The sequence below is a fragment of the Rhinoderma darwinii genome, chromosome 1 (assembly GCF_050947455.1).
Source record: "Rhinoderma darwinii isolate aRhiDar2 chromosome 1, aRhiDar2.hap1, whole genome shotgun sequence".
Classification (NCBI taxonomy): Eukaryota; Metazoa; Chordata; class Amphibia; order Anura; family Rhinodermatidae; genus Rhinoderma; species Rhinoderma darwinii.
Window position 1 is genome coordinate 472,590,853 of NC_134687.1, and position 27,383 is coordinate 472,618,235.

The window sequence follows — 27,383 nt, forward strand, 5'->3', positions numbered from 1 at the left end:
ACCGAACACAGTGCAGGGAGCCGGGCTCCTAGCATCATACTTATGTACGACGCTAGGAGTCCCTGCCTTGCTGCAGGACAACTGTCCCGTAGTATAATCATGTTTACAGTACGGGACAGTTGTCCTGCAGCGAGGCAGGGACTTCTAGCATCGTACATAAGTATGATGCTAGGAGCCCGGCTCCCTGCACTGTGTTCGGTCTGGGACTTGCGGCCGAAATACGTCCGTCAATTACGGACGTAATTAGTGTGTGTGCACATACCCTAAAGATGAACATCTTCAAGTTGTACATAAAGTTTTAATCCCAAGAGTGTCCACTGCGTATCCCTCCAAATGCGCCTACGATCTTAACTATTCTGATAGCTGGCATTTGCAAAACGAAGCCACTTTACTTGTATTTATTGGTGGATGACGTGAACCACCACTACACCTTGGAGAAACAATTTACCACAGAATTATTAAACGATGGGTAAACCAGCACATTGAAACTATATTCATTTCAGTCACCAAGTGTCTATTTCAGAGATCGTGGTCAATCTTACAATAGTCGGAGTAAACAATATGTACTGGGAAAAGGACCTCAAATGCAGCTCCATATTTCATGTAAGCAAAGTGTATCTATTTAGTGGAGTCATCTTACTAGAATGGTATCTCTCCAGCAATAAAAGTGAACCAGTCACATGAAAATGCTTTACTAGCCTTGTACCAGGCAGCAAACGATAAAAAAAACAAAAACAAGAATTTCTTCTGTTCTTGGTATATTAGAACAATAAACCACCACCTCTATATGCAAGCAGCAAAAAAAAAAAAAAGACTGGCAGCAAAACAGGAAACACACTTAAAATAACGAAAACGGAGAGCGACCACAAGTTTTTTTGACGAGTCTCCTGGTATCTTATATTCCTTCTAATAACACCACAAATCTTTCATGAAATGATTTATCCACTAGTCATATGGAGTCACTTCTTTAGAAAACTAAGCTGGATATCCTAATACTAACTAAATGCTTAGGATTTTATGGTTTCTAATTTATATAGGTGACCTAAAAAAATGGTCCAGTTATAAACGAATACCACTGCACCTGCCAATGTCTAAGGCCCCATGCACACGACCGTGCCCGCAATCACGGCCCGCGATTGCGGGCACGGCCGGCCGCTGACTGACAGCCGCATTTTCGGGCCGTACTCCCATACAAAGTATGGGAGCACGGCCCGCAAAATGCGAAAGAACGGACATGTTCCATAATTCCCGGAACATTTCCACGGCACGGACACCCTTCCGTAGTGCTACGGAAAGGTGTCAGTGTTCAATGAAAGTGAATGGCTCCGTTTTTGCGGACCGCAATTGCGGTCCGCAAAAACTGAGGTATTTTACGGTCGTGTGCATGGGGCCTCAAAGAATCAAATGTAATTTAATGACACCACGTCCATATAAAATACCAACGGTTATTCAAGAACGGACTGCATACTCCTAATAAATACCTATAAAGTGATTCCGATACATACAGATAAGAAAAGCTTTACTCTATTTTCAGGTCTTCACTTCCGGGCTATATTAATTAGCACACAACTATATTATAATGTTCCATAAATGGATAACACTCAGAAAGTAATATAAAGATTACTTGCACTATTTGAAGCCTGAAACATGATGGAATATTGAAAATAATTTCTTTCCAGAAGCCCATAAACCTGCACGCCACATAATAGAAAAATGGCTTTATCACTTTGGCTTGTCACGAAAAAAAAAATAAGAAGTCTCAATCTTAATGTGCACAAGGAACACAACTAGTTTATTGCTGCTTGCCAAACCCTGAGAAAGATCTAAGCAGCAACAGGTGTGGTGACATTCAGCGGATACATTTCTAACCGAGTAAAATTTGGAAACTAAAAAAGGACAATACACATTAAAAACAACAATACGGTATAAACTTATCTAATAAAACCTGCTATCCTACAAAGTGTAGTACAATATAAACCACGGCTGTTACAGCACATAGATTTGTCTGTATATTTATATTCTACCTAAGTAATCCACAGTACTATGTACTTGGCACAAGCAGAAAAAAAAAAAAGCACTATTAAAAAGGGTAAAAAACACATCAGCAATTACTTCCTATTTCAAAAATATTCATCTTGACCATTTAGACATAAAAAAAAGCACACCTAAAATACAGATTTTATACATATTGATATTCTTAGCAGATGCAAGACTTTTAGGCAGTGAGCTGCTTTAAAGGACGCACATAAAATAAACACTTTCTTCCAATACAGATCTTTGTATCTCCTTTACCAGAGGGAGAAAATAAAATAAACTGTCTCAGGGTCACTGAGGAATTGGGATCACATAAGAAACCAAATCAAATGTGTTTGGCACACTTGGATTACAGGGATCCAACCTCCATTCCAAACTAAGATCCTAATTAACGGGAGAAGGATCATTTTCTTCGGCTCTGTGCACACTGGTGCTTGGTTGGATTCTATCACGTTTGTTATTTTATTACAAGAATTGCCATCTTCAGCACTATTCTTGCTGTAAAAAAAAAAAAAAAAAGAAGAATCTATTATAAGCCAATACCATCCGAAAATAAAGCTGTTAAAGCGGATGTACTGTCTATGGGAAGTATAAGGAGGGGACTTTTTAAATCTGTCAGGATGTTAATAACGGAAGCTAATGTGAACAGAGCCTAAACATTTTTTGATTGCTTTCCAATAATCAATTGACAGCACCAGACAGATCACACGTAACAATTTTATAGGGGCCTACAGTTAGCAAACAGTTGCAGAAATAACCTATTCAGATGTATGGAAAATATCTCCAGTAGCAGAAATTACAGCAACAAATCTGCAACGTAATTATATCCTAAGGGTGCAGTCGCACGCGGCGTACTGGGGGAAAACGTAATGTATGCCTATGGGAAAAATATTCTGCAACGCAAGAACTAGAGAAGTCCGTCCAAGTTTCGGAATATTTTGCCTATAGGCATACACTGTAGTTTTCCACAGCGTATGTTTACACTGCGAAAATACAAGGCAAATACGCCAACTGTGAATGCACCCTAAGGGTACATTCACATGATGCAGATTTTGTTGCAGAAATTTCTAAATGTGGTTGTTTCTGCAGCAGGCACAAAATATGCAACAAAATCTGCAGCGTGTCGGATACGCTGCGTAAAAACTACGCACGGTATCAGACCTGGAACCCGCAGCACATTCCGTCCGTAAAACTGCACCACAATGTGTTTTTTCTGGCAGAAATTCCGCTGCATAAAGCAGCGCTAAAAAAATATTGAAAACATTTATACTTAATCCCTCCGTCTCTTCTGTGCATAGTCCGGCCTCCTAAATTGACGTTGCAGGCCATGTGACCGCTGCAGAATTTGATTGGCTAAAGCGGTCACATGGGATGAAACGTCGTACCAGAAGGCCGGACTGGAGAAGAAGCAGTAAGGGTAAGTATAATTTTTATTTTATTTTTTCTTACTTGCGATATTTGCAGCAGGATCACTGCAATTCCGTCGCAAAAGTCACAACACTTAGATTTACGGGTTTTGCATTCGAATTTAACGGAGAAATCTCGCAACATTAAACCAACAAATACGCTGCGGTTTTTTTTCTCCCCCGCAGTGTGAGCATGAGATTTTCTAACTCTCATCCACTTTGCTGCAACTGTAAATGCTGTGGAACTTCCACACAGAATTAGGTTGCAGAATTTCTGCAGCGTTTAGCTATGTGGGAACCCAGCCTTAAATGGTACAGTGAGGATTTTCAATTTTCCGCAGCTGCCCTGAAGTTCAGAGCACAGCGATTTGGCCACGGAATTGCAATTCCATAGAATTTTAGAAAAAGTACCTACAATACATTTAAAGTAAGGCTACAATACATTTGATCAATGCAGAAAAATCTTCAGCTTTTACAAAAACTTCGTATAGTTGTAAAATTGGAAATTTCATTTTTGTTTTTTTTGGGCCCGTTGCATTTACATAAAAACATATTTTTCTACCACAAAGAATTCCTTTATCTGATTACATTACAGATCAATACATCAAACAACCAGTTTAAAGACAAGAGTGCTTTATGTGCTAGAGGGAGTTGGTGTGAGTATTACTGGTCACTGGCTCTATCCAGACTTTCTATGACCCTTGTAAGACGGATATTTAATAGCCTTATCTGATTGTCTAAGTGATCGATCTTGTCTTCTATGTTGTTATTGTTATTTCTCCTCCAGTAAACACCAACCGGCCCGGTCATAAAGTAGATGGCTACAACAAAACAAAGAGGCAGCATGGCGTGTTCCGGTTCTCCTTCATATTTCTGGAGGATATAGACACAGGAGAGTGCAAAGAGGCACACTCTGACCAGCCAGAAAAATCGTCCAAAGATAACATGTAAAAGATAGAAGAAAAATCCCAGGAAAAGAGACGCACACCAATAGGCTAGGAGAACAGCCAACACCAGCATGAGGACCCGAGTGGGGTTATTGGCGACTGATGCTGGACTAAAGTAGTGAGTAAGGTTGGAAGCTGAAAAACAAGACAAAAAAATTCCCAATTAGTTTAAAGCACGAGAAACACATTAGCAATTAACACTTAAAAATTCATTTCAGGAGACTGATAAAAAAAAAAAAAATATCACAAAAACAATGACAAGCTGCAGCACACCCTTTAGGCCTCATGCACACTTCCATCACCGTTTTCACGGCCGTTTTTCACGGATCCAGGTGTCCGTCATTGGAACAGTGTGCTTCCCGTGTGTACTCAGTGTACGCTTCCGTGTTTCAGTTTCCGAGAGTACACGATATTGTGAGTGCCGCACATGCTATTCCCTGTCCAGCCACGCGCGGCACTCACAATATAGATTAATGGTTCATTAAAAAAAAAACCTGCAACAAAAAAAAAAAAGTTACTACTTACCCAGAACTCCCTGCTTGCCAGCTTCTTCCTCAAGCCCGGCCTCCTGAGAGGACGTTTCAGACCATGTGACCGATGCAGCCAATCACAAGCTGCAGCGGTCACATGGACTACAGTGTCATCCAGGGAGGTTGGAAGAGGGACGAGTCACCAAGACAACGGCCGGGGTACGTATGAACTTATTTTTCTTAATATCGCTACGTTCCAGCACCGATCAGCAGCCTCTTCTCACTATCAGTGCTGATAGAGAGAAGGGGCTGCCGATTAGTGCAGTGCAATATCTGTCTCTATGTGCACCTATGCTGCCCAGCCATTGCTAGGCAACGGCTCCATCACTCGGATGCCTTCCGTGTTTTTTTGACGGACCCATTGACTTGCATGGGCCTCACGGTCACGGAATCTCAGACCAAAGTAGGACATGCTCTACTTTGGTCGGAAACAAGCAAGGGGACCGTCAAAAAAACTGAAGTGTGCATGGCCCCCACTTTTACTTTGCACCAATTTTCTGAGTGTATATAAAAAAACAAAACCCATCTGTGATAAAAAAAAAAAAAAGAAGATTACCAACACGGGGAGAAAATAGCCTGGTCATTAGGCCACAAAAATTGTGAGTGGTTAATTAGGTACACAAGTTGTTTTTCTTCTGTCAAATACCATGTCAATTATTAATAACACATTGAAATCTTAATTTACAAATATGTTACCTTACCAAGCAACCTTATCTAGAATATTTTATCAGTGCTTCTAAAACTGCGTCGGGGCTTCGTTCACGTGTTCCGTCGGACCTTTCCATCAGGGGAACCCATGAACGAAACCCTGACTGAAACAAACGGAAACCATAGGTTTACATTTGCATCACCATTGATTTCAATGGTGACGGATCCGGTGCAAATAGTTTCTGTTTGTCACCGTTGTGCAAGTGTTCAGTCATTTTGACGAAATGAATAGTGCAGTCGACTACGGTATGGATTCCGTCAAAACGACAGAACCCTTGCACAACGGTGACAAACGGAAACCACCATTTGAATCAATGGTGATGCAAACGGAAACCTAGATGTGAACAAAGCCTAATTCGACATTCTTGAAATATCCTACTCACCATCAATCCCAAGTACATCCAGCAGGTCTGTCCATATCCTCCACAGAGTGTCCACCAACACATCAACTCCATACACAAACCTCTCAGTCAGCCGTGAAAAGAACTAAGAAATAAGACAAGCAGCAATATGGATGACTAAATTTGCATGGACACAATTACTATACCTATTTTATTCTATCAACCACGTTTTACTAAAGAAACGATGTCACTACAGAAGACAAAATGATCACCACTATTAAAGCTTATGTACACAATCATATTAGGACGGTGTACAATCTCTGAAGTCTATGTGGGCCCTTTTGTACCTCGAATGCATTAAATTTCATATGGAGGCATACAAAAGGTTATTTTCTGTCAGATTACATATGCCTCTAGCAGAGAATACCTCCACAATACAATGCCGTACAACGGCACCAAAGAGTGCCTATTTCTCCATAGTATAAAGCCACAGGGACTAGTGTTCCTTCGTACAGACACATGCAGAGCGGTGTGCACGGACTCCCTAAAGAGAGGTGTACTCCGATGACTGCGTCATACCAGTAGTCTCTTATTTTTCCTCTATAAGATAATGACCATTAAAAGGAAATGTCTCATTTCATTTATGTAGAAGATAAACAATGTTTATTTCAGTTTTTTAACCCCTTCCCATTGCAGCCACTTTTGACCTTCCTAACAGAGACCAATTTTTCAAATAGGACATACCTCACTATGTGGTGATAACACTGGAATGATTTTACCTATCCAAGCGATTCGAAGACCGTTTTCTTGTGACGCATTGGACTTTAAGTTACTGGTAAAATTTGGTCGATACATTCAGTATTTAATTGTGAAAAACAGAAAAATATAGAGAGAAATTGCAAAAATTAGCTTTTTATAAATTTTAATGTATCTGCCTGTAAGACAGATCGTTATACAACACAAAATAGTTGCTAATTTCCCATAGGTCTACTTTATGTTGGCATTGGTTTTTTGAAAAGTCTTTTATTTTTCTAGGACGTTACAAGGCTCAGAACTTTAGCCGAAATTTCAATAACATTGTGAAGTGGCTTTGAGGGGCCCATATAATACAAACCCCCATTAATTACCCCATTTTAAAAACGTAACCCCTCAAAGTATTCAAAACCGCATTTAGAATGTTTTTTTTATCCCTTTAGGCGTTTCACAAGAATTAAAGAATAGTACAGGTGAAATTTACACTTTTTTTTTGTGCAGAAACTAATTTTTAATCCATCTTTTTCTGTAACACAGAATGTTTTACCAGAGAAACGCAACTTAATATTTATTGCCCAGATTCTGACGTTTAGAAATATCCCACATGTGGCCCTAGTGTCCTGAGGCCTGTGCTTCAGTCCATTAGAAGCAAAGGAGCACCTAGTGAATTTTGGGGCCTTCTTTTTTTATTTGTTATTAGTTTATATTTTAAGCACCATGTCAGGTTTGAAGAGGTCTGGTGACGCAAAACAAAGGAAACGGCCCAAAAAAAAAAAAAAAAAAAAAAAAAAAGACCCCGTTTTGGAAACTACACCCACACGGAATTTATCTAGGGGTGTAGTGAGCATACTGACCCCACAAGTGTCGCATAGATTTAATTAGAATTTGGACGCGAAAATGAAAAACATTTTTTTTCCAAGAAAAGGTTGTTTTAGCTAAAAAAAACAAAACACAACAATTTCCACAAGAAATAAAAAAGCCCCCCCCCAGAGTACGGATATACCCCATATTTGTTCATTAACTGCTGTTTGGGCACACGGCAGGGCTCAGAAGGGAAGGCGCACCATCTGGCTTTTGGACTGCAGATTTTGCTGGATTGGTTCCTCAGAACTATGTCGCATTTGCAAAGCCCCTAAAAGGTACCAGTAAAGTGGATCTCCCCAAAAGTGACCCTATTTAAGAAAACTACATCCCCTGAGGAGTTCACCTAAGGGTATAGTGAGCATTTTGACCCCACGTGTTTTATAGTTCTGAGAATTGTACAGTGAAAAGTAAAACAAATTTTTTTTTATTTAATAAGATGTAGCTTTATCTCAAAATTTCTCAACAAATAAAAGGAGAAAAAAAAAAAAAAAAAAAAAAAAAAAGCACCCCAACATTTGTACATTTTCTCCACAGTACGGCAATACCTCATATGTGGTACTGCTGTTTGGGCACACAGTAGGGCTCAGAAGTGAAGGAGCTCCATTTGGCTTTTGGAGTGCAGATTTTGCTGGATTGGTTTCTTGGTACCATGTCACATTTGCAAAGCCCCTGTGGGACCAAGACAGTGGAAACACCCCACAGAAGTGAAAACTACACCCCTCAAGGTATTCACCTAGGGGTGTAGTGAGCATTTTAACCCTGCATGTGTTTTGCAGAAATTAGTGTGAAACTGGGAATTTTTCTATAGATATGCCAATAAGTGGTGTCCAGCTTGTGCCAACATGAAAAGACAGCTCTAATTATTATGCGGTGTATCCTGGTTTTAGAAACACCCTACATGAGGCCTTAATCTTTTGCCTAGACATTCGACAGGGCTCAGGTGTGAAAGAGTACCATGCAAAATGTGAGACGTAATCTGGCAACTTACAAAGTATTGGTTCACAATTGCAGGGCTCTGATGTGAAATAAAAGAAACCAGAGAAGTGACACTATTTTGGAAACGACACCCATCAAGGAATGTATTAAGGGGTGCAGTGAGCATTTTGACCCCACAGGTCTTTTCCATAAATGATTGCACAGTGAATGGTGCAAATAAAAAAAATTTGCACATTTTCCCTAGATATGCTATTTCAGTGGCAAGTATGTCGTGCCCAGCTTGTGCCACTGAAGACACACCCCAAAAATTGTTAAAAGGGTTCTCCCGGGTATGGCGATGCCATATATGTGGAAGTAAACTGCTGTTTGGGCACACTGTAGGGCTCAGAAGGGAAGGAGCACCATTTGGCTTTTGGAGGGCGGATTTTGCTTGGTAGTAGTTTTGTTTGGAGTTTTACTGGTAAATGTTTATAGTGTGAACATATAGGTTAGCTGGGCAGAGTACAGCAGAGTATAATAAGATGGTATCATAATGGGGTAAGAAAAAAAAAAAAAAAAAGTGTGTTACGACATGAAGCAATCTTATGCACAGGCCAGTATCACACGGATAAAGTGTCCTTTCTTATCCCCCTTTTGTTACACACTGTGCAGCTTTGCAGTTTGGGGAATTTTGTTGGGAAAGTGTTGTCCAGGTATAATACGGGCACCCTCGCTTCCTTCCGATATGTTAGAGTCCTTCACTTCCTGGTTCCCTAATTTTAGGGACTTGATAAATCGCCTCTTGAATCAGAAGAAATGTTTCCATCATGCCTGCACAACAGCATATTTTTCTTTCCTGACTTATTAGAGCCTTAAAGGGGTTTTATCCACAGGATATGCCATAAAAGTCTGATAGATGTGGGTCCCACCTCTTGGCCCCGCACCGACTTCTAGAACGGGGCCTCCTAAACCCCGTTCTACCTTATTCGGCTCCGCTGCCTCCCAGCCACTTCCTGGTTAATTGGTCAGGAGTTACGGAAACAGCCAAGTGCTCATTGAGCCAGGCTGTTTCCATAACTCCCATAGAAGTGAATGGGAGGCACAGCAAGCTACTGTTTCCATAGCTCCCATTCACTTCGCGAATTACGGAAACAGCGTAGCTCAGTGAGCACGGCTGTTTCTTTAACTGCCGACCACCTAACAAGGATGTGGTCGGGAGACGAGTAAGCTAGAACGGGGTTTAGGGGGCCCATTCTAGAGATAGGTGCGGGTCCATATGCCATTAAAGTCTCTATCAGACTTTTGTGGCATATCCTGTGGATACGTCATGAAATGTCCAAGATGGGAAAACCCCTTTAACTAAATTTTTTTTTTCCATAGACAGAGTGAATGAAGGCTGATTTTTTTGCGAGTTGAGCTATAGTTTTTATTGGCCTTTGACTTTTTGATCACTTGCATTATAAATCATTTTAACTTTATTCTGCGGGTCAGTACGATTCTGGCGACATCAAACTTATAGCACAGTTTTGGCACAATAAAATGACTTTGTAAATCGAATATTTTTTTCTGTCACCATGTTGTGAGAACAATAACGTTTTAATCTCTTCGTCGGCGGAGCTGTATGAGGACTTATTTTTCGCGGGACAGGTTGTAGTTTTTATAGATACTATTTTTGGATACATGCGACTTTTTGATTACTTTTTATTCCAATTTTTGGAGGGCAAGGTGACCCAAAAAAAACTGCAATTCTGACTGTTTTTCTAGGTTGTTTTCTTATGGTGTTCACTGCGTGGGATAAATAACATAACATTTTTATAGTTCAGGCTGTTACGGACACAGCGATACCAAATATGTATGGTGTATTTTTTTCAATAATATAAAGGACTTGATAAAGGAAAAAGGGTGATTGTTTTATTTGATCACTTGAAACTTATTTTTTCTAACTTGTTTTCACCTTTTCTACACTTTTTTTTTTAGTCCCACTAGGGGACTTGAAGCTCCAACTGTATGATGTCTATTCAAATACATTGAACTACCCATGTAGTGCAATGTATTAGAACAGTCGTTCACTGACAGCAAGCCGATTAGGCTCCGCCTCCAGACGGGGCCTAATGGGCTTCCGTAATTAGCAGACCAGGAGGCCATTGTTAGGCCCACTGGCGTAGCTATAGGGGTCGCAGCGGTCGCAATTGCGACCGGGCCCCGAAGCCAGGGGGGCCCACGGCCCCCCGCACCACATCAATAAAAAGTTACTATAGTAACTCGGGCCGCGGGCCCCTGTTACTATAGTAACATACTTTACTTACCTTCCTGTTTCCGGATCGCAGCGGAGGTCCTGACGTCAAGCGCTGTGCGCAGCGCATGACGTCACAGCGCTATGCGCCGCGCACAGCATCGAGACGACAGAACTCCTGCTGCGGCCGAAGAGGAAGGTAAGGTTAGCCCTGACTGGCGGGGTCCGACTCCCGGGACCCGCCAATCAGCTGTTTTGAAGGGGCCGCAGCACTCGTACGAGAGCTGCTCCCCTTCATTCCTGTCACTTCATTCCGGTCACACTGTGAATCCGTGTCGGCGATTCACAGTGTGGGCGAGTAGTGAAATGAAGGGGAAGCAGCTCTCGTACGAGTGCTGCGGCCCCTTCAAAACAGCCGATTTGCGGGTCCCGAGAGACACATCAGCTATTGATGGCCTATCCTGAGGATAGGCCATCAATGTTTAGGGACTGTACAACCCCTAAGCCTACGATGTAGCAGGCTTAGGGGGCCCATGAGACAGGATCACAGATTGTGTGATCCTGTCTGCTGGGCCCTGTATCTAAGCCAATCACATGGTAGGCTTAGATACATGGCCCATGCGTGATCCTGTCTGCTGGGCCCTGTATCTAAGCCAATCACATGGTAGGCTTAGATACATGGCCCATGCATGATCCTGTCTGCTGGGCCCTGTATCTAAGCCAATCACATGGTAGGCTTAGATACATGGCCCATCTGTGATCCTGTCTGATGGGCCCTGTAAATAAACCTACCACACTGTAGGTTTAGATACAGGGCCCCAGCACACAGTAATCTTATACTGTATAAGATTACTGTCTACGTTGTGGTAGGCTTAGATACAGGGTCCCACAGACAGTATCACACATGGGCCATGTATCTAAGCCTAACACGTGTTACTAATCGTTTTTCTTGTGTGTTTTCTTACAGGTTCGGTCATTGGACTACGTCGGATTCCAGGACTACTTCGATGACAGCTTTTTATTATCAATAAAATGGTTAATGAGGATTGTGTTTTTTTTTATTTCAATAAAATATTTTTTCTATGTCTTTGTGGTTTTTTTTAAACTATATTACTACCGCCTTAGTAATGGCCGCCGGCTGATTGACAGCATCCATTGCTAAGGTGGGGCTTAGTGTTAGCCGATGCAGAGGCTAACACTAACCCCCTTTATTACCCCGGTACCCACCGCCACCAGGGGTGCTGGGAAGAGCCGGGTACGATCCAGTACCTGACCATCTGTAGTCTGCCACTGGGGTGGCCGCAGGCTGGTATTATCAGGAGGGGAAAGACCAAAAACAGTGGCCCTTCCTACCCTGGTGATGCTAGGCTGCTGCTACTTTATTGTATCTGGCTGGTTATGAAAAATGGGGGGGACCCCACGTCATTTAAAAAAAAAAAATATATATATATATAGAAAATAATTGGAAAGAACGATGTGGGGTCCCCCCCCAATTTTCATAACCAGCCAGATACAACACAGCAGCAGCAGGCAGCATTGCAAGGGTGGGAAGGGCCACTGTTTTTGGCCTTCCCCAGCCCAATACTACCAGCCTGCGGCCACCCCGGTGCCTGCCCGTCACTACAGATGGTCGGGTACTGGTTCGTACCCGGCTCTTCCCAGTACTCCTGGTGGCGGTGGGTACTGGGGTAATAATGGGGGTTAGTGTAGCTCTGCACCGGCTAACATTAAGCCTCGCCTTAGTAATGGAGGTTGTCAATCAGCCAGCGGCCATTACTAAGGCGGTGATAATAAAGTTTAAAAAGATACAAGCACATAGAAAAAATATTTTATTGAAATAAAAAAACACAACCCCCATTAACCATTTTATTGAGAATAAAAAAAAACACCGTCATAGAAGTCCTCGTAACCGAAGTCCAACAACCGAACCTGTAAAAACACAAACACACAAAAATAATCAGTAACACATAAAGAAGCAAAATTATTATTCTTACCTATCCTGGGTCCAGCGCTGGAGACGCAATGTCAGCGAGCTGGGCCCTGTATCTAATCCAATCATGTGTGATACTGTCTGCTGAGCTGTGTATCTAATCCAATCATGTGTGATACTGTCTGCTGGGCCCTATATCTAATCCGATCATGTGTGATACTGTCTGCTGAGCCACTGTATCTAATCCTATCATGTGTGATACTGTCTGCTGAGCCACTGTATCTAATCCTATTCATAGTTTATAGGGTCGTAGTGCTATAGATATGCTATGCTGTCTCATATACACACTTTTTTTTGGGCGGACACATATGTATTGGGGCTATTTCCCCTGACATTTTAAGCCCTGAGGGTATGTTCACACGGCAGCGTCCGTTACAGCTGAAATTACGGTGCTGTTTTCAGGAGAAAACAGCACCGTAATTTCAGCCGTAATGGCATGTGTAGGTGTCTTTCGCTGCGTCCATTACGGACGTAATTGGAGCTGTTTTTCTATAGAGTCCATGGAAAACAGCTCCATTTACGTCTGAAGAAGTGACAGGAGTCTTTTTTACGCGCCGCCTTTTCACAGCGGCGCGTAAAAAAAATTACCGTCGGCACAGAACATCGTAAGACCCATTCAAATGAATGGGCAGATGTTTGCCAACGCTTTTGAGCCGCATTTTCGGACGTAATTCAATGCTAAAACGCCCGAATTACATCCGTAGATAGGGTGTGTGAACCCAGCCTTAGTGACGCCCCCGGCTGCTAGTGCTGCATTGTTGGGTCACTTAGGAGACCCAGCGATGCAGCTGAAAGCTGCGGACCGACGGCCATGAGAAGTTTGCGGGGGGGGGGGGGGGCCAGTAAGAATTTTTGCATTGGGGCCCATGAGCCTTTAGCTACGCCCCTGGTTAGGCCTCCTGTTGCCATAGCAGCTGGCAGAACCCCCACGATCGCATCGCAGGGGAAAAGGACTAAGATGCAGCCAACCCTTTTGATTGCTGCATCTAAGGGGTTAATGGCAGAGATTGGAGCTAGCTCCAATCCCTGCTGTTACAGCTGGCACCCGCCGCTGACTATGCAGGCTCAGCGTCGGAGTCTGCGCCATCTTCCAGTCGACACCGGAAGCCTTTTAGGCCCCGCCTCCAGACGGGGCCTAGGAGGCTTCCGTAGCTGGCAGACCAGCGTTAGGCCTCTGGATGCCATTGCAGCCATCGGCACCCTGGCAAACTTGTTGCTGGGGTGGCGATTGGCTACAAACTCCTTATATGCAGCCATTTTGACTGCCGTATTTAAGGGGTTAATGGCGGGGATCTGAGATAACTTCGGTCCCTGCCATTACAGCAGGGTGTAAGCTGTAACATACAGCTGACACCCACGGATGACGGCACGGACTCCGCTTCTGAGCCCGTGCCATCCATTTGTCGCAAGTATTAGACAAATTGCGGGAAGCACTGGATTTCCATGACGTATACTTACGACAAATGTCGAGAAGGGGGTTAAACTTAGCAGATTCTAGCTCTTCTGCGAAAATTTAAATGCCCCCCCCCAAGATCTTGATTGACATCCCCCTGGCTGTTGTACATAACTACCAGCCTCCAACTCTTAAGGATGTGCCATTGCCTTGTACTCTCCTGGCATGCGCGGTGCAGCGATGAAGCTGGGGAGCGTACACCTTGCTGCATGGAGCGTGGCCATGGAGTACAAGGCAGTGGCGCATCTGAGAAAGTCGGAGGAGATTGGTAGCGATAAAGAACAGCCAGGCGGATGTCAATCGAGCAGGGAAAGGTGGGTTTGGAGTCAGAACTGTACAGGATAGCGGCACTGCCCCATGACCCTTTAAAGCATAATTAGCATGCACCGTTTCTAAAATTGATATAGGTTATTAATTATACAATTATAGCACCGGAAGGGGTGGTGGCGGTTGGTTTCAGTGGTGCCGATAGATTATATATCATCCTCCAGCAGTACAATAGAGTCGCCCTTTGCTGGCCCTCTCCCAGTTTTAAACAAATCTCATCCACACGCTGCGTAAATAAGCGGAAAAAACGCTCAGAAACTGACCTACCCTTTTTTTAATCCGCATCATGTCAGTTGTATTTGCGTAATCGCTACTTTTTTGTAGCGAGTTTTCCCCATTGAGTTCAAGGGGAGTAAAACCCTCAACAAATAGCAGATGTTGCGTTTTTTTTTTTGAGGTGGAAAAATTACATCTTATACGTACCGAGAAGTCTGTGCTTCTTTGTCCAGGCCGGCCTCCTGGGATGACTTTTCATCCCATGTGACCGCTGCAGCCAATCACAGCCTGCAGCTGTCACATGAGATGAAACGTTACCCGAGGGCTGAAGAACGTCAGGGACGAATAGTCATGTTAAGTATAGCCGATTTTGTGTTTATTTTCATTGCAGGATTTCTGCAGCGAACATTCCGGTCGAAAAACTACACTACAATTTGGTGCGATTTTTCGTCTGGAATTCCCTGCGGCCGCCAGGGAGGATACGCTGTGTACCTTTACGCAGCGTATCTGCCATGTGTGAACTTACACTTAGGCCTAATTCACACGACCTTAGGGTGCTGCCCGTATACCTAGCGATAATATTTTTCTAGATTTCACCTATACAACCTGTGCAGACAAAAACCTCATGCCGTTTTTGGCCACCTAGCACACTGCCAATAGTGTACAGGCGCCCTGAAAGACATCATTCGGATTGCTGCAGATATCTTGAAATGTATGTTCCCCATACTCAGCATTGAAATGATTCTAGTAGCGTGTTAACCTGGATTAGGCAGTCCAGACAACAGAAATGGGTAACTTTGCTCTCTCTCTTCCTCGTAGCCCAATAGGCGATTGTGCCGGCTCTTGTCACGTATCTCCTACATTTGCTAAAATCTGGGATCTGAACTCTTGGGGTCTGGATTTATTTTGCAGTCTGGAATCTGTTTTTTTCCCTGCACAGTGATTTAGAAGTACTTGCGTATTACTTATTTTCGCTTTTGAAACCAATTAATTGGTAAGGTTTCCCCAAGATAATTTTTTATCCAGTGGTTTCCGAATACTAAAAATGCTGGGAAACACCGTTATGCCCCCTTGCACACGACCGTAAAAACGCCCGGGCCGTAATTATGGGCCCAGACTACTATTGGCCACGGGTACCTTCCCGTTTGTGTACGGGGAGGTGCCCGGCCGTAAAAAAAATATAAAAAAATAGAACATGTCCTATTTCAGGCCGTAATTACGGCACGGGCAAGCCCATAGAAGTTTATGGGGCTCCTGTAATTAATAGGTGGCTACGTGTGTGTGCACCCGTAATTACGGGAGCGTTGCTAGGCGATATCAGGGGATTTCAATTTTTGAATAAAGAGAAGCAGAGAAAATGGCGTCTGAGCGATCAAGTGACCCTTTTAAGGGGTTTGGACATTGTAACATTTTCAGCCCCCCTTTTTTTACGGGTCCGTAAATACAGGCGGAATGCGAATGACAATGGACCCGTATTTACGGCCAGTATTTACGGGAGGGAAAAAAATACGGTCGTGTGCATGGGGCCTTAAGAGTATGCTTACAGCAAATTTTTTTCAAAATGACAGGAAAATGCAGGGTGAGAGCATAGAGTGGGGGGGGGAATATATTAATAAAGGCGTTGTCCGGGCACAGGGCGGTTTGTCATACTGAGGAGCTATCCACAGGTTAGGTCATCGGTATACAATCAGTGGGGGTCTGACATCGCACCGAATAGCTGCTCCAACTGCCTCTGGGCAACGGATGTCCGTTTCAGAAGCAGATGGCTCCAGTCACAGTACAGTGGCCGTGCTGAAGTACTGCGGCTCTGCGCCTATTAAAGGGAATGTGTCGCTAGAAATTATTTTATTTTTTTCAGTTAAACAGTTAGTATATTAATGATTACACATTGTTCCAATTTTTTCACAAGTCAGGAAATATTATAAATTAGATTCTGTGCTGGTCACTAGAGGGAGCAATTCTCAAAATTGCAGCATTGGCATGTGGTAAAGCAACCTCATTGCTTTATGCTGCAAATTTGGAGTAAACTCGCTCTAGTGTCCAAACACAATCCCCCCTCCTTTATCCTGGCTAGTGCCAGGAGAAAGGAGGGGGTTGAATGTTCAAACCTCCTACACTGTGTGCCGCCATTTTATGAGCGAATACACAGTGTAGGAGGATTAGATACAGTGGTAATCAGACAGTATAACACTAACATACACACACATCACATACACAACTTACCTGCTCCTACCGCCTCCGCTCCTAGTCCTTGCGTCTGCGCTGCCTTCAACATATGGCCGGAAGCCGCGACCAGAAGTCGTCATCTTACTGTCCGGCTGCGGCTTCCGGTCCACATGAAAATGGCACCGGTTGTCGCTCTACCAAAGAGCTTCCTTTTGGTCTGTGTGGGAGCAGCGCATGAGCCGTTCCCACACAGACGGCGTACGCTATAGTGAATGGAACGGCTCCCGTTCGCATTCTCTATGGGGATGTATGTGCCGTATTCCATCTCTGTATGTGTCGTTAATCGACACAGATGAAAAAAAAAAAAAATGGCAGCCCCCATAGAGAAGTAAAAGAAAGAAAAAAAGTAAAAAGTACAACACAAAAACACAAATAAATAAAATTTTATTTTAATGACATACTAAAAACATTATATAAAAAAAAATATTTTCGTGACACCTTCCCTTTAAAGTGAAACTTAACCCTGCAACCTTTTTACTTGAAACTTTCTGAAAGGGGTGTGAAAAGTTGCAAATTTTAGAGCAACTGTGTAAATCTGTTGATACATTCACCCTGTTGTTCCTGTACTAGTTTAGGACAGTCTGTTCCGGCTTCTCTGTAAACAGTAACTTGCATTTTTTCTGACAGATCACAGGGCAACGGAAGAAAGGATGCCCTTCTCCATCACCAAGTCACTTCTGCTTACAAATTGAGATTTATACAAGTTGTATATGAGGGAATAAAGCGTTTTCCTAATGAAGACACCACCATTCCATAGGCCTTATTAAAATGCAAAGTGACATAATAGAGGGGGATCCGCCACTTTGGACCCCCCTCCCCATGAGCCAGGGCTCACAAATAGTAGCTCACTGACGCACCCATCGACCATGAATTACATCAACCTTTCTTACCCGGAGACACATTCAGTACAGAGATGGTTGCGAGCCATATTGAATGCACATTACATTTTTAAAATCACATCCACTTTGTCGTTACGGTTACCTGCTGTGAATTTTTTGTCCGCACATCCAGACGGAAAATCTGCAGCATTTACGCTACGTGTACAGGGGGCCTAAGGGGCCATGCTTACATACAACCGGTAATAGGCACATTGCTCCCCCCACTCTCCAAAAGCTTTTATCTGCCCTTATACATGCGCTTGTGGAGGGAAGAGATGTGAAGCCCAGGTTAAATGTATTTTACAGTCAGCAGGTATTAGGGGGTGTTAGGGGGGAGGTTAAAGGGGGTTAGGGGGGAGGGGCAATGACTAGTTCCCCTAAAAAGAGATGCTGCAGCTGCACATACCCAATCGTGGTCAGTGTGGCCTCCTAAGCGCGGTAGTGAAGAGCTGGTGACAGATGCATCGCCGTAACAACGTTTAATGACTCCTCCCTCTCCTTTCATGTACATCACTGTCTTCCCCTACACGCATTCTTTGCCTCGTGTACGGGAAGGCAGTGGTGGACATGAGAGGAGGAGTCATTAAACGTTATTACGGCACTGCGGCTGCCTCCTCTGACATTTCACTACGAGTGTGGAGGCAACCCCAGTACTGTAAGGATATGTTCACATGGAGCGTTTTCAGCCATTTTTAGGGCCATAAACGTCCTGAAAAACAGCTGAAAAATCGGAAGCAGAACGCCTACAAACATCTGCCCACTGATTTCAAAAAGTTCTGTTCCGACGGGGCGGTTTTTTACATGGCAGTTTTGAAAAACGGCCGCGTAAAAAAAGCGAGTTGCTGAAAAAAAAAAAAAAAAAAAAAGGCTGAAAATCAGGAGCGGTTTTCTCTTGAAAACAGCTCCCTATTTTCAGACATTTTTTAGTAAGCGTGTGAACAAACCCCAACAGCACTTCTTGGCTGCTTCTCCTCCATTTCCCCTGCACCACAAAAAAATCCAAATGACCATCTGGCACCGCCGCTAATGTTCCAGCGATAGCCCGCGAGCCACAGGTTGAAGACCCCTGTATTGAATGTATAACTTGTAAAACTAGGTTTCCACTACAGCTTATTGGCAGGGGTTTCTAAGGCCAGACTGACTGATCAGCTGATCATTGGGATAGCTTCAAATTAAAAAGAGTGCAAGCCCTTTCAGGGCATTTAGTGGTATGTTTTGTTGCGATAGTGCATAAATCGCCACAGAAGAAACACCACAAATTGCATGCATGTGAACTCCTTCCCAACCAGCCCACGTAAATTAATGTGCTGCAGCGCTAGTCCTTATGCCTGCAGCCTATTAATTTAATTGTGCTCCTTACATTGCGCAAAGTGATTCCCCTATCACAGGCATCTCTCAGAACTGGCGCTACTAGCAGCCTTAGTACTGAGGGAAGACATTGGGAACTGATCGGATCCCCAAACCCGGTGGTTCCCGCCGATTAAATGCATCAATAGCTATCGCCGCATCTAAGGGGTTACAACACCATCGGCACACCCGCGACGCAATTGCGGATTTCTGATTGTTGCTATGGCTACCGGAGGCCTAACAATGGCCTTCGGGTCTGCCATCTACGAAAAGCAGTTAGGACCTGCCAGAGGCAGGACCTAATACGCTGCCGGTCAGTGTGAAACGGACAGGTATAATACAGTGCAATACATAAGTATTGCAGTGTATTAGATCAACGATCGGACGGTTGGACCTTCAAGACCCTAGTGGGACTAAAAAAAATAAAAAACTTGACATAACTGATATCGCCGCATTCGTAATAGCCTGAAGTACAAAAGAACAAAAAACAAAAAAAACACCAATACCAGAATCTCTTTTTTAGTCACTGCACCTACCAAAAAAATTTAATAAAAAGGGATCAACAAGTTGAATGTTCCCAAATATGGTGCCAATAAAAGCTAAGTTGTTCCGCAAATAAGCCCTCACTCCGCTTGCTTGATGGAAAAAAAGAAAAGAACAAATAAAAAAAAGTTAAGGCTCTTAGAATATGGCAACACAAAAACGTAACTATTTTTTAAAAAGTGATTTTATTTTGCAAACACTGTAAAACCTAAAACTATATACATATGGTATCGCTGTAATCGCATCGACCTGCAGAATTAAATATGTAATTTATAGTGCACGGCGAGCGTAAAAAAAATAACACACAATAGCAGAATTGCTGTTTTTCTCGTCATGCACTACTGTTTCCGCCAAAAAAACAGAAACCTTATTGTTTCCGCTTGCCTTTCCATTCATGGGTTCTGACGGAAAGGTCTGACGGAACCCATGAAAGGAAGGGTGACGCTGATGTGAACATACCCTTAAATGTAATTTTTACCGCAGGATGTACTAGGGTTGCACGGTGCATCGAAATTTTGATACTATTTTGATGCCGTACACCCTTAAACGGTTCAATATCATTAATTCATGTATTTCGAGACTAAGCTGTACGGCAGCACAGCTTAGTATTGTAACACATGAATTTAGTTAAAGTGGGGCTGCGGCTGTGTAATACAGCCATTGCCCTGCTCCTGACAACAAGCGTACGCGAACGGTCAGCATTAAGTGGTGCGACCGCCACTGCATTAATGAGTGCCGTCACTGAAGACATAACATGAGGGTGTTTTGCAGTGCACCCACCATATTCTCTATCTTCAGTGCCGGCACTCATTAGTGCAGCGCCAGCCGCCTCACATATTACTGACACGCGGGCACAGTTGTTGTCAGGAGCGGGGCAATGGCTGTATTACACAGCCGCAGTCCCGCTATAAGGGTAGGAACGCACACGGCGTGTTCAGGGCGGATACGCTATGTCAAGCTACATAGCATATCTGTCCTGAACACCGCAGGGAATGCTGTCCAAAAATCTGAACCACATTGTGGTACATTTATTCGGGCGGAACTTCCGCTGCGCAAAGCAGCACCAGAATAAAAAAACAGAACAAAAACTTTCATGCTTACCCCCTCCCTCTCGTCGGTGCTGGTCCAGCCTCCTGGGTTTACGTTGCAGGCCATGTGACCGATGCAGCAGTCACATGGGAAGCATGGAACTCTGCAGGTATAACTTTTTTTTAATGAAACATTATATTTTAATAGTTTGGACTTTCACCGACACGGCAATACCAGTTACGTGAACTTATTTTATTATTTTTTTTAACATCACTTTAGGGAAAAAAAAAAAAAATGGAAAAAAGGTTTTTTGTTTTTTTTTTTAACATTAAAAAAGGGGTTTTCAGAGTTCAATCAATCACCCCCAAAAAATAACATTTCCTCTATTGTATCCAATATGAGAATATTTGTATTTAAAAAATAAATAAATGGGTAATTACCGATACTCACACACCTTGGGTGCGCCGTTTTAATTGTTTGGAGCATGTTTGTTTACTCCGCGTCACGCACAAACTACATGTCCCAAAATGCCTTGTATGCTCTAATCAGCATGCATTAGGCCCCTCCCTCTTTTGCTGACTAGCTAAAATGGTTAGCACAGCGGGGACAGCAGATGCGCGTTCACCACTTGAAAATACACGCCACCGGAATGAAACGTGACTAGTGACGTGACCCATACTGTGCTAGGACTATCGGCTCCTAGGCCATGTGATCAGTATACAGCACGTCACTAGAGACTAAAGGAAACGTGACGTCAGAGGTCACGTAGCGAGCGGCAAAAGCAGAGACGGGGCACGTTGGAAAGAGTAAGTAACTTCCAAAAGTTAGTGGGCGGGGGAGACTAGGTATAGTGCCCAAATAAACATGTAATTCTGAAAACCCCCCTAAAGTTTTGTTTTTTTGTTGTTTTTTTTAATGCCCAGTTCAAAGTTTTCGGAATCAATGACAAAAAAAAACGTCCAAAACCGCCTCCTATGGATTGCAATGGGAGGTGGAGGCATGTTTTTTTTTTTTCTTTTAGCCGCTTGTGGGGAAGAAAAGCATCATGTCTTTACTAGTCGCGGTTCAGCCTCTGACCTCCCATTTCGCCCGCGGCTCTCAATGGCCGCAGGCGAAAGACGCCACCAGAACAGTGGCAAGAAAGTGCAGGCAGGTCAAAAGCTGCCTGCAAAATCCTCTGCGTGAACAGGGCCTAACTGTTTTTACTAAGTCCCCCCCCCCCCCAGGGGACTCGAACAAGCAATCGCTTACATGATATACTGCAATTCATAGAGTACTTAGATGGCAGACTGGGGGGGGGCTTCATTGGAAAAAAATACAAAATTAGCTGTGTCTCCAAGGGGCTAAATAAGAACAATTATATGTATAATTACCAATACTACTTGATTCAGCTACGAACAACTTAATTGTTTTAATAACAGCAAGTAAGAATCCCTCTTAAAAACACAAATTTGACAAAAAATATTCGTGATGTTGCATTAAATAAGCTTATTGTGGTTTAAAAAAAATTGAGAAAAAAATAAATAAAATACTGCTGCTTTTGTATGGTAACACCCCTTCCCCATTTAACACTGGGAACTACTGATGTAAATATACGATATAACCAGAAGAGATAAGCTATGGCTAAACCAAAAGAGAACATATAGCAGTCGATCTCTGTACATATATCCTGTTAACTCCTTAATGACCGCCCACCTTCTTGACGGCAGGCAGTGCAGGTCGCCAGCCTACGACGACATCTTTCGGCGTCGCTGTAGATGAGGCTGATGAGCGCTCATCCTCTAAGCAGGAGCTGTAACTAACAGCTCCTGATCTCAGAGCAGCCTCCTGAACACAGCTGGGGTCGGAAAACATTCGGACTCGTTGTTTAACCCTTTGATTGCCGCGGTCCGTGACATGATCAAAGGGAATTCCCCTTTGATCGATCAAACACTGGTGAATCCCTCTGCAGTCAGCCCTGGGTACCTAGACCCCAGGGCTGTTTGTTCCGTTTGCCCGATCAGCAGCCTGTGTCATAGTGACACACAGTGTAATGTATTAGCATACAGGAGTATGCTGATACATTATAAGTAAAAAACAAAAAGTTAAAGTTATCCCTTAATGGGATTTTAAAAAAAAATAAAAAAAAAAAAAAAAAAAAAAGTCCACCAAAAAAAAAAAAGGCATTTTGCAGAAAATATATTTTATTGCCCCTAAACTAAATAAAAACTAAAAACCTACACATCTTAGATATCTATACAACCGTAATAACCTGAAGAATTAATCTAATGGGTTATTTAGCTTGAAAGGGATAAAAAAAAAAAATAAGAAAAACAATGCAAAGAATAGTTTTCCTATATTCATGCCGTAAAAAAATATTTTTTTTTACCCCCAGACTGTGGGGGGGGGGGGGAACAATTTCTCTCGCATAAAACCACATCAATGAAAAATAAAAAAGTTATGGCTGCTGAAAGGCAGAGAGGCAAAAACTGAAAAATTTAGCGGTTCATTAAGGTCTTTTCAGGCCCGGTCATTAAGGGGTTAAAATTAGGTCCGATTTTGGGGATACAGCTGCTGGCGTATGGGGTGCATTTGCTAGTAAACAGACTCAAAACGTAAAAGTACACAACACCAAAACGTAAATGTACACAACACAAGCAGAATCAGAAACCAACTGGCAGGCTAAAGAAGGTAACATAGTTCCAAACGGGCTCTTGAAGTAACAAATGCACATTGGATTCCAAAATAAATGTGGTACGCTTACCTGAAGACCTGTCGCCTCTCCTGAAATAGACGTGAACAGCACCTCCAACTTTTTTAAAGCTTTAGGCTGGGCTCCCACAGGTCGGATATGTTGCGCAAAAACTACCCAGAGTATCTGACCAGGAACCCGTAGCACATTCCGTCCGTAAAACCGCACCACAATCAGCAGTTTTTCGGGCGGAAATTCCGCTGTGGAAAGCAGAACAGAAAAAAATAAAATAGGGTTAAAGTTACCGGTAATTCGGTTTCTAAGAAAACCTCCATGACCGCATCACAGGAGGTAAAGGCTCTGACTCAGAAACAGCACAAGAGGTTAAATAGCCACTTCCCTCCTCAGTGTATTTTAAATTACCAAAGTTATTTTCAGCATACTTATTCTTTCATAATCACATATAAATAATACGGGGGGGGGGGGGGGGGGGGGACGACTCCGGGTGCGGTCGTGGAGGATTTCTTAGAAACCGAATTACCAGTAAGTCTAATTTTATTTTCTCCCTTACCCTCCATAACCGCACCACAGGAGCGTTAACAAATGAAAACTTATTAGGGGGGACGGGGAAACCAAAGGAAAAATCATCAACACAAGCCTAATTAAGTCCGTAGTGGTTAATAAATGTATGGATGGACGGATGGATGGAAGACAGAGTAGCTGCTTTGAAGATCAGGTCCAAGGGGGCATCACCTCTTTCCACCCAAGATACAGGCATTGCTCTGGAGTGAGCTCTTAGATTTTCTGGGAGATTAGGAATTTGGATCGGATACGTTTCTACGATTGCTTTCTTTATCCAGTTTGCAATGGTAGTTCTGTAAGCTTTTTTTTGCCTATATTTGACCCGTCCTCCAAGAATTTATCAACTCTAAATATTTTAGTATGGTTTTGCGTACATCTAATGAGTGGAACTTCTCTTTTTCTTAGGATTTTGACAGAAAGATGGAAGTACTATGTCCTGGGACAGGTGGAATTCTGATACCACTTTTGGTAACAAAGGTGGGGTCTGGACAAAAAATTATTCGGTCTTCCATAATTTTCAGATATGGTTGTCTTATGGAGGGGGGCTTGAATTTCTCCCACTCTGCGTGCCGTGGTGATGGCCACTAGAAGAGCTGCTTTCCAAGATAGTTTCCTAATTTCAGTAGAAGATTCAAATGGAGGTAAAGTTAGTCCATTTAACACAATATTTAGGTCCCAGGTGAGGACTAGAATCATTTTCTTTAATGACAGCCTGTGGGCTCCTACGAAAAATCTTTTGATCCATCTGGGGGGGAAGCAAGATCCTGATCAAAATATGAACTTAGGGCAGATATCTGTACTTTTAGCGTACTTGGTTTAAAATTCTTCAAGAACTGCTTGAAGGAAGTTCAGAACGTTTGCTACGTTAGGATGAAAAATATTTGGTTTCTCATCCCCATGCCAGGAAAGAAATTTCTTCAAAACTTAATAGATCACATTGGTCACTTATTTTCTACTCTTCTGTAGCATATTTGTTACGGATTCAGACAATCCTTTTAATTTTAGGATGGTGGCTTAAGAAGCCAGGCTGCTAGTTGAAGCTTTTGAGGGTCTGTATATGGGATTGGTCCCTGATGTAGGAGATCCTGACATATTGGTAGTATCCATGGTTCTGCTAGTTTTAGCCTGTTTAAGTTCAAACTAAGCCCTTTTTGGCCAGAGAGGGGCAATTAATATCACCTTTGTTTTCTCTAACCTGATCTTTTGTAAGGTCTTTGTTATTAAGGGGATCGGAGGAAGAGCATAAGCAAGTTGGAACTTACAATTCTGAACCAATGAGTCTACCCCTAAACTCTTTTCCCTTGGATTTAGGGGGGTGGGGAAATAGGAGTTTGAGTTCTTCTGATTTGCAAATAAGTCCACTTCCGGAGATCCCCATTTTTTGGGTTATGTGGAGATTGGTGCCTAAAACAGGAAGCCTCTCGGTTGGATCGAAGTTCTTTCGACTTAAGAAATCTGCCTGGATGTTGGAGGAACCTTTGGAGGTGGAGAACTGACAGGGAAAATGGCAGAGGCTCTGCCAGAGAAAATATTTGACCCACTAGGATCTGCAGGTTTTTCGGTCTGGTGCCTCCCTGATGTCTCACGTATGCAATTGTCGTCACATTGTCCAAATAAATCCTCACGTGAGAATTTTGGATAAGATGTTCAGTTACCTTCAGGGATTCCAGGACTGCCTTTAATTCTCTGAAGTTTGCCGAGTGATGACTTGTTTTGGCCACATTCCCCGAAAAGAACCACTCTAGTGTTGCTCCCAATCCCCTGTTGCTTGCATCCGTAGTTATAGTTTTCACAGGATACTGGTGCCAATGGATTCCCCCCTTTAGATTGTTGGTTTTCAACTACCACAGGGGAGAGATTTTTACTGACCTTGTCAGTAAGATCTTTCGGTCTAGGAAAATATGAAATCTGTTCCTCTTTGAGAATATTAGGTCTTGCAATTCTCTGGAGTGAGCTTGAGACCATGCTACTGCTTCGATACAGGATGTCATGGACCCTAGGACTGACATCGCCATCCTTATGGATATCGGTCTTGGTTGTAGTAGGTAACTTATTTTGTTTCAACAAAATTATCTACTCCTGTGGAAGAAAATAAATTTGTCTGTGGGAATCTGGGAGAATCCCTAGAAAAGCTTTTCTTTTCGAAGGGAATAGATCTGATTTTTTTATATTTATAATCCAACCCAGACTCTGTAGGACCTGCGGTGTCTGGATGTGATTTTTTAAGCAAGTAACATTGGGTGAGACTAAGAGATCGTCTAAATAAGGAATGATCTTAATACCTTGAAGATTGAGGAAGACCACTATCCCCACCATCACTTTTGAGAATATTCTGGGAGCTGATGATATCCCAAATGGGAGGGCCCTGAACTGGTAATGCACTACTTTTTGATTTTCCAGTATGGCAAACCTTAGGAAATTTTTTGATATTTCCGATAAATAGGGATGTGATAGTATGCATCGTGTAGATCTATTGTAGCCATCATAAAATCTTGACCTATCAGAGGTATTGCAGATTTTAAAGAATCCATCTTGAACTTGTGGTAAACTATAAATCTGTTTAAGGGTTTGAGATTTAGGGTTATCCTGTAGGAGTTGGGTTTCTTGACTAGAAAGAGGCAGGAGTAGTGATCTAACCCTCTTTCCATTGGAGGGACAAGGGAAAAACTTCCTGTGTTAGTTTTTGAAGACCTTCTCTTAGTGTTATTTTTGAAGGGACGTGATAACCATATTTCTGGGGGGATAGGAGATAAATTCTATTTTGAACCCTTCCTCTATAGAATAAAGAATCCACTGGTTATTTGTGATCACCTTCCACTGTACTAGGTGTTTCGATATTCTGCCCCCCACAATCTTGGTGTCCTTGTATATGCTGGTATGGTTTATTTCGGTTAAGGAAAATATTTCTTCCTTTTCCACCTTTTTGATAGCTCCATCTACCGGTTGTGCCTTTCCCTCTATAATTTAGAGACGGACCTCGAAAGGGACAAAAGGACTGCTTTTTCTTTGAAACTTTAGGTTCCGAAAGGGTCTTCCTTTTATCGGAAGCCTTTTCCAAGAGGGCATCTAAGTTCGGCCCAAACACATTCCCCTTGGAAGGGGATATCACATAGTTTTGTTTATGACAGAGGGTCCCCTGTCCACATTTTTAGCTTCTTCTAGTTGTATTAGGAAGCACTCCTGCTATAGAAGCGATCCTGATGGATTCAGTTGAAGCATCAGCTAGGAACCCGGTTGCCTTGGCTAGTAATGGAATGGAAGCAATTATGTCACCTTCCCTTAGGTGACCGTCTAACTGATTAAACCATCTATAGATGGATCTTGTGACACAGGTCACCCCTATATTTACTTGTAGTAAGGCAGAAGAAGCTCCCCATGACTTCAATAGGC

At 42.9% G+C, this 27,383-nt stretch overlaps 1 protein-coding gene across 2 annotated transcripts in view; it reads right to left on the reverse strand.

Moving 5' to 3' along the window:
- Positions 1 to 1,771: 1,771 nt before the first annotated feature.
- Positions 1,772 to 27,383, reverse strand: part of BRI3BP (BRI3 binding protein) — a 49,558-nt gene continuing 23,946 nt past the window's right edge. For both annotated transcript variants that reach the window (XM_075833521.1, XM_075833512.1), the window contains 2 exons: positions 6,009 to 6,111; positions 1,772 to 4,522 (listed from right to left, as the gene is read on the reverse strand). In XM_075833521.1, the coding sequence (XP_075689636.1) occupies positions 4,104 to 4,522; positions 6,009 to 6,111 (522 nt within the window). In that variant the 3' untranslated portion in view covers positions 1,772 to 4,103. The remainder of the gene's footprint in view (positions 4,523 to 6,008; positions 6,112 to 27,383) is intronic.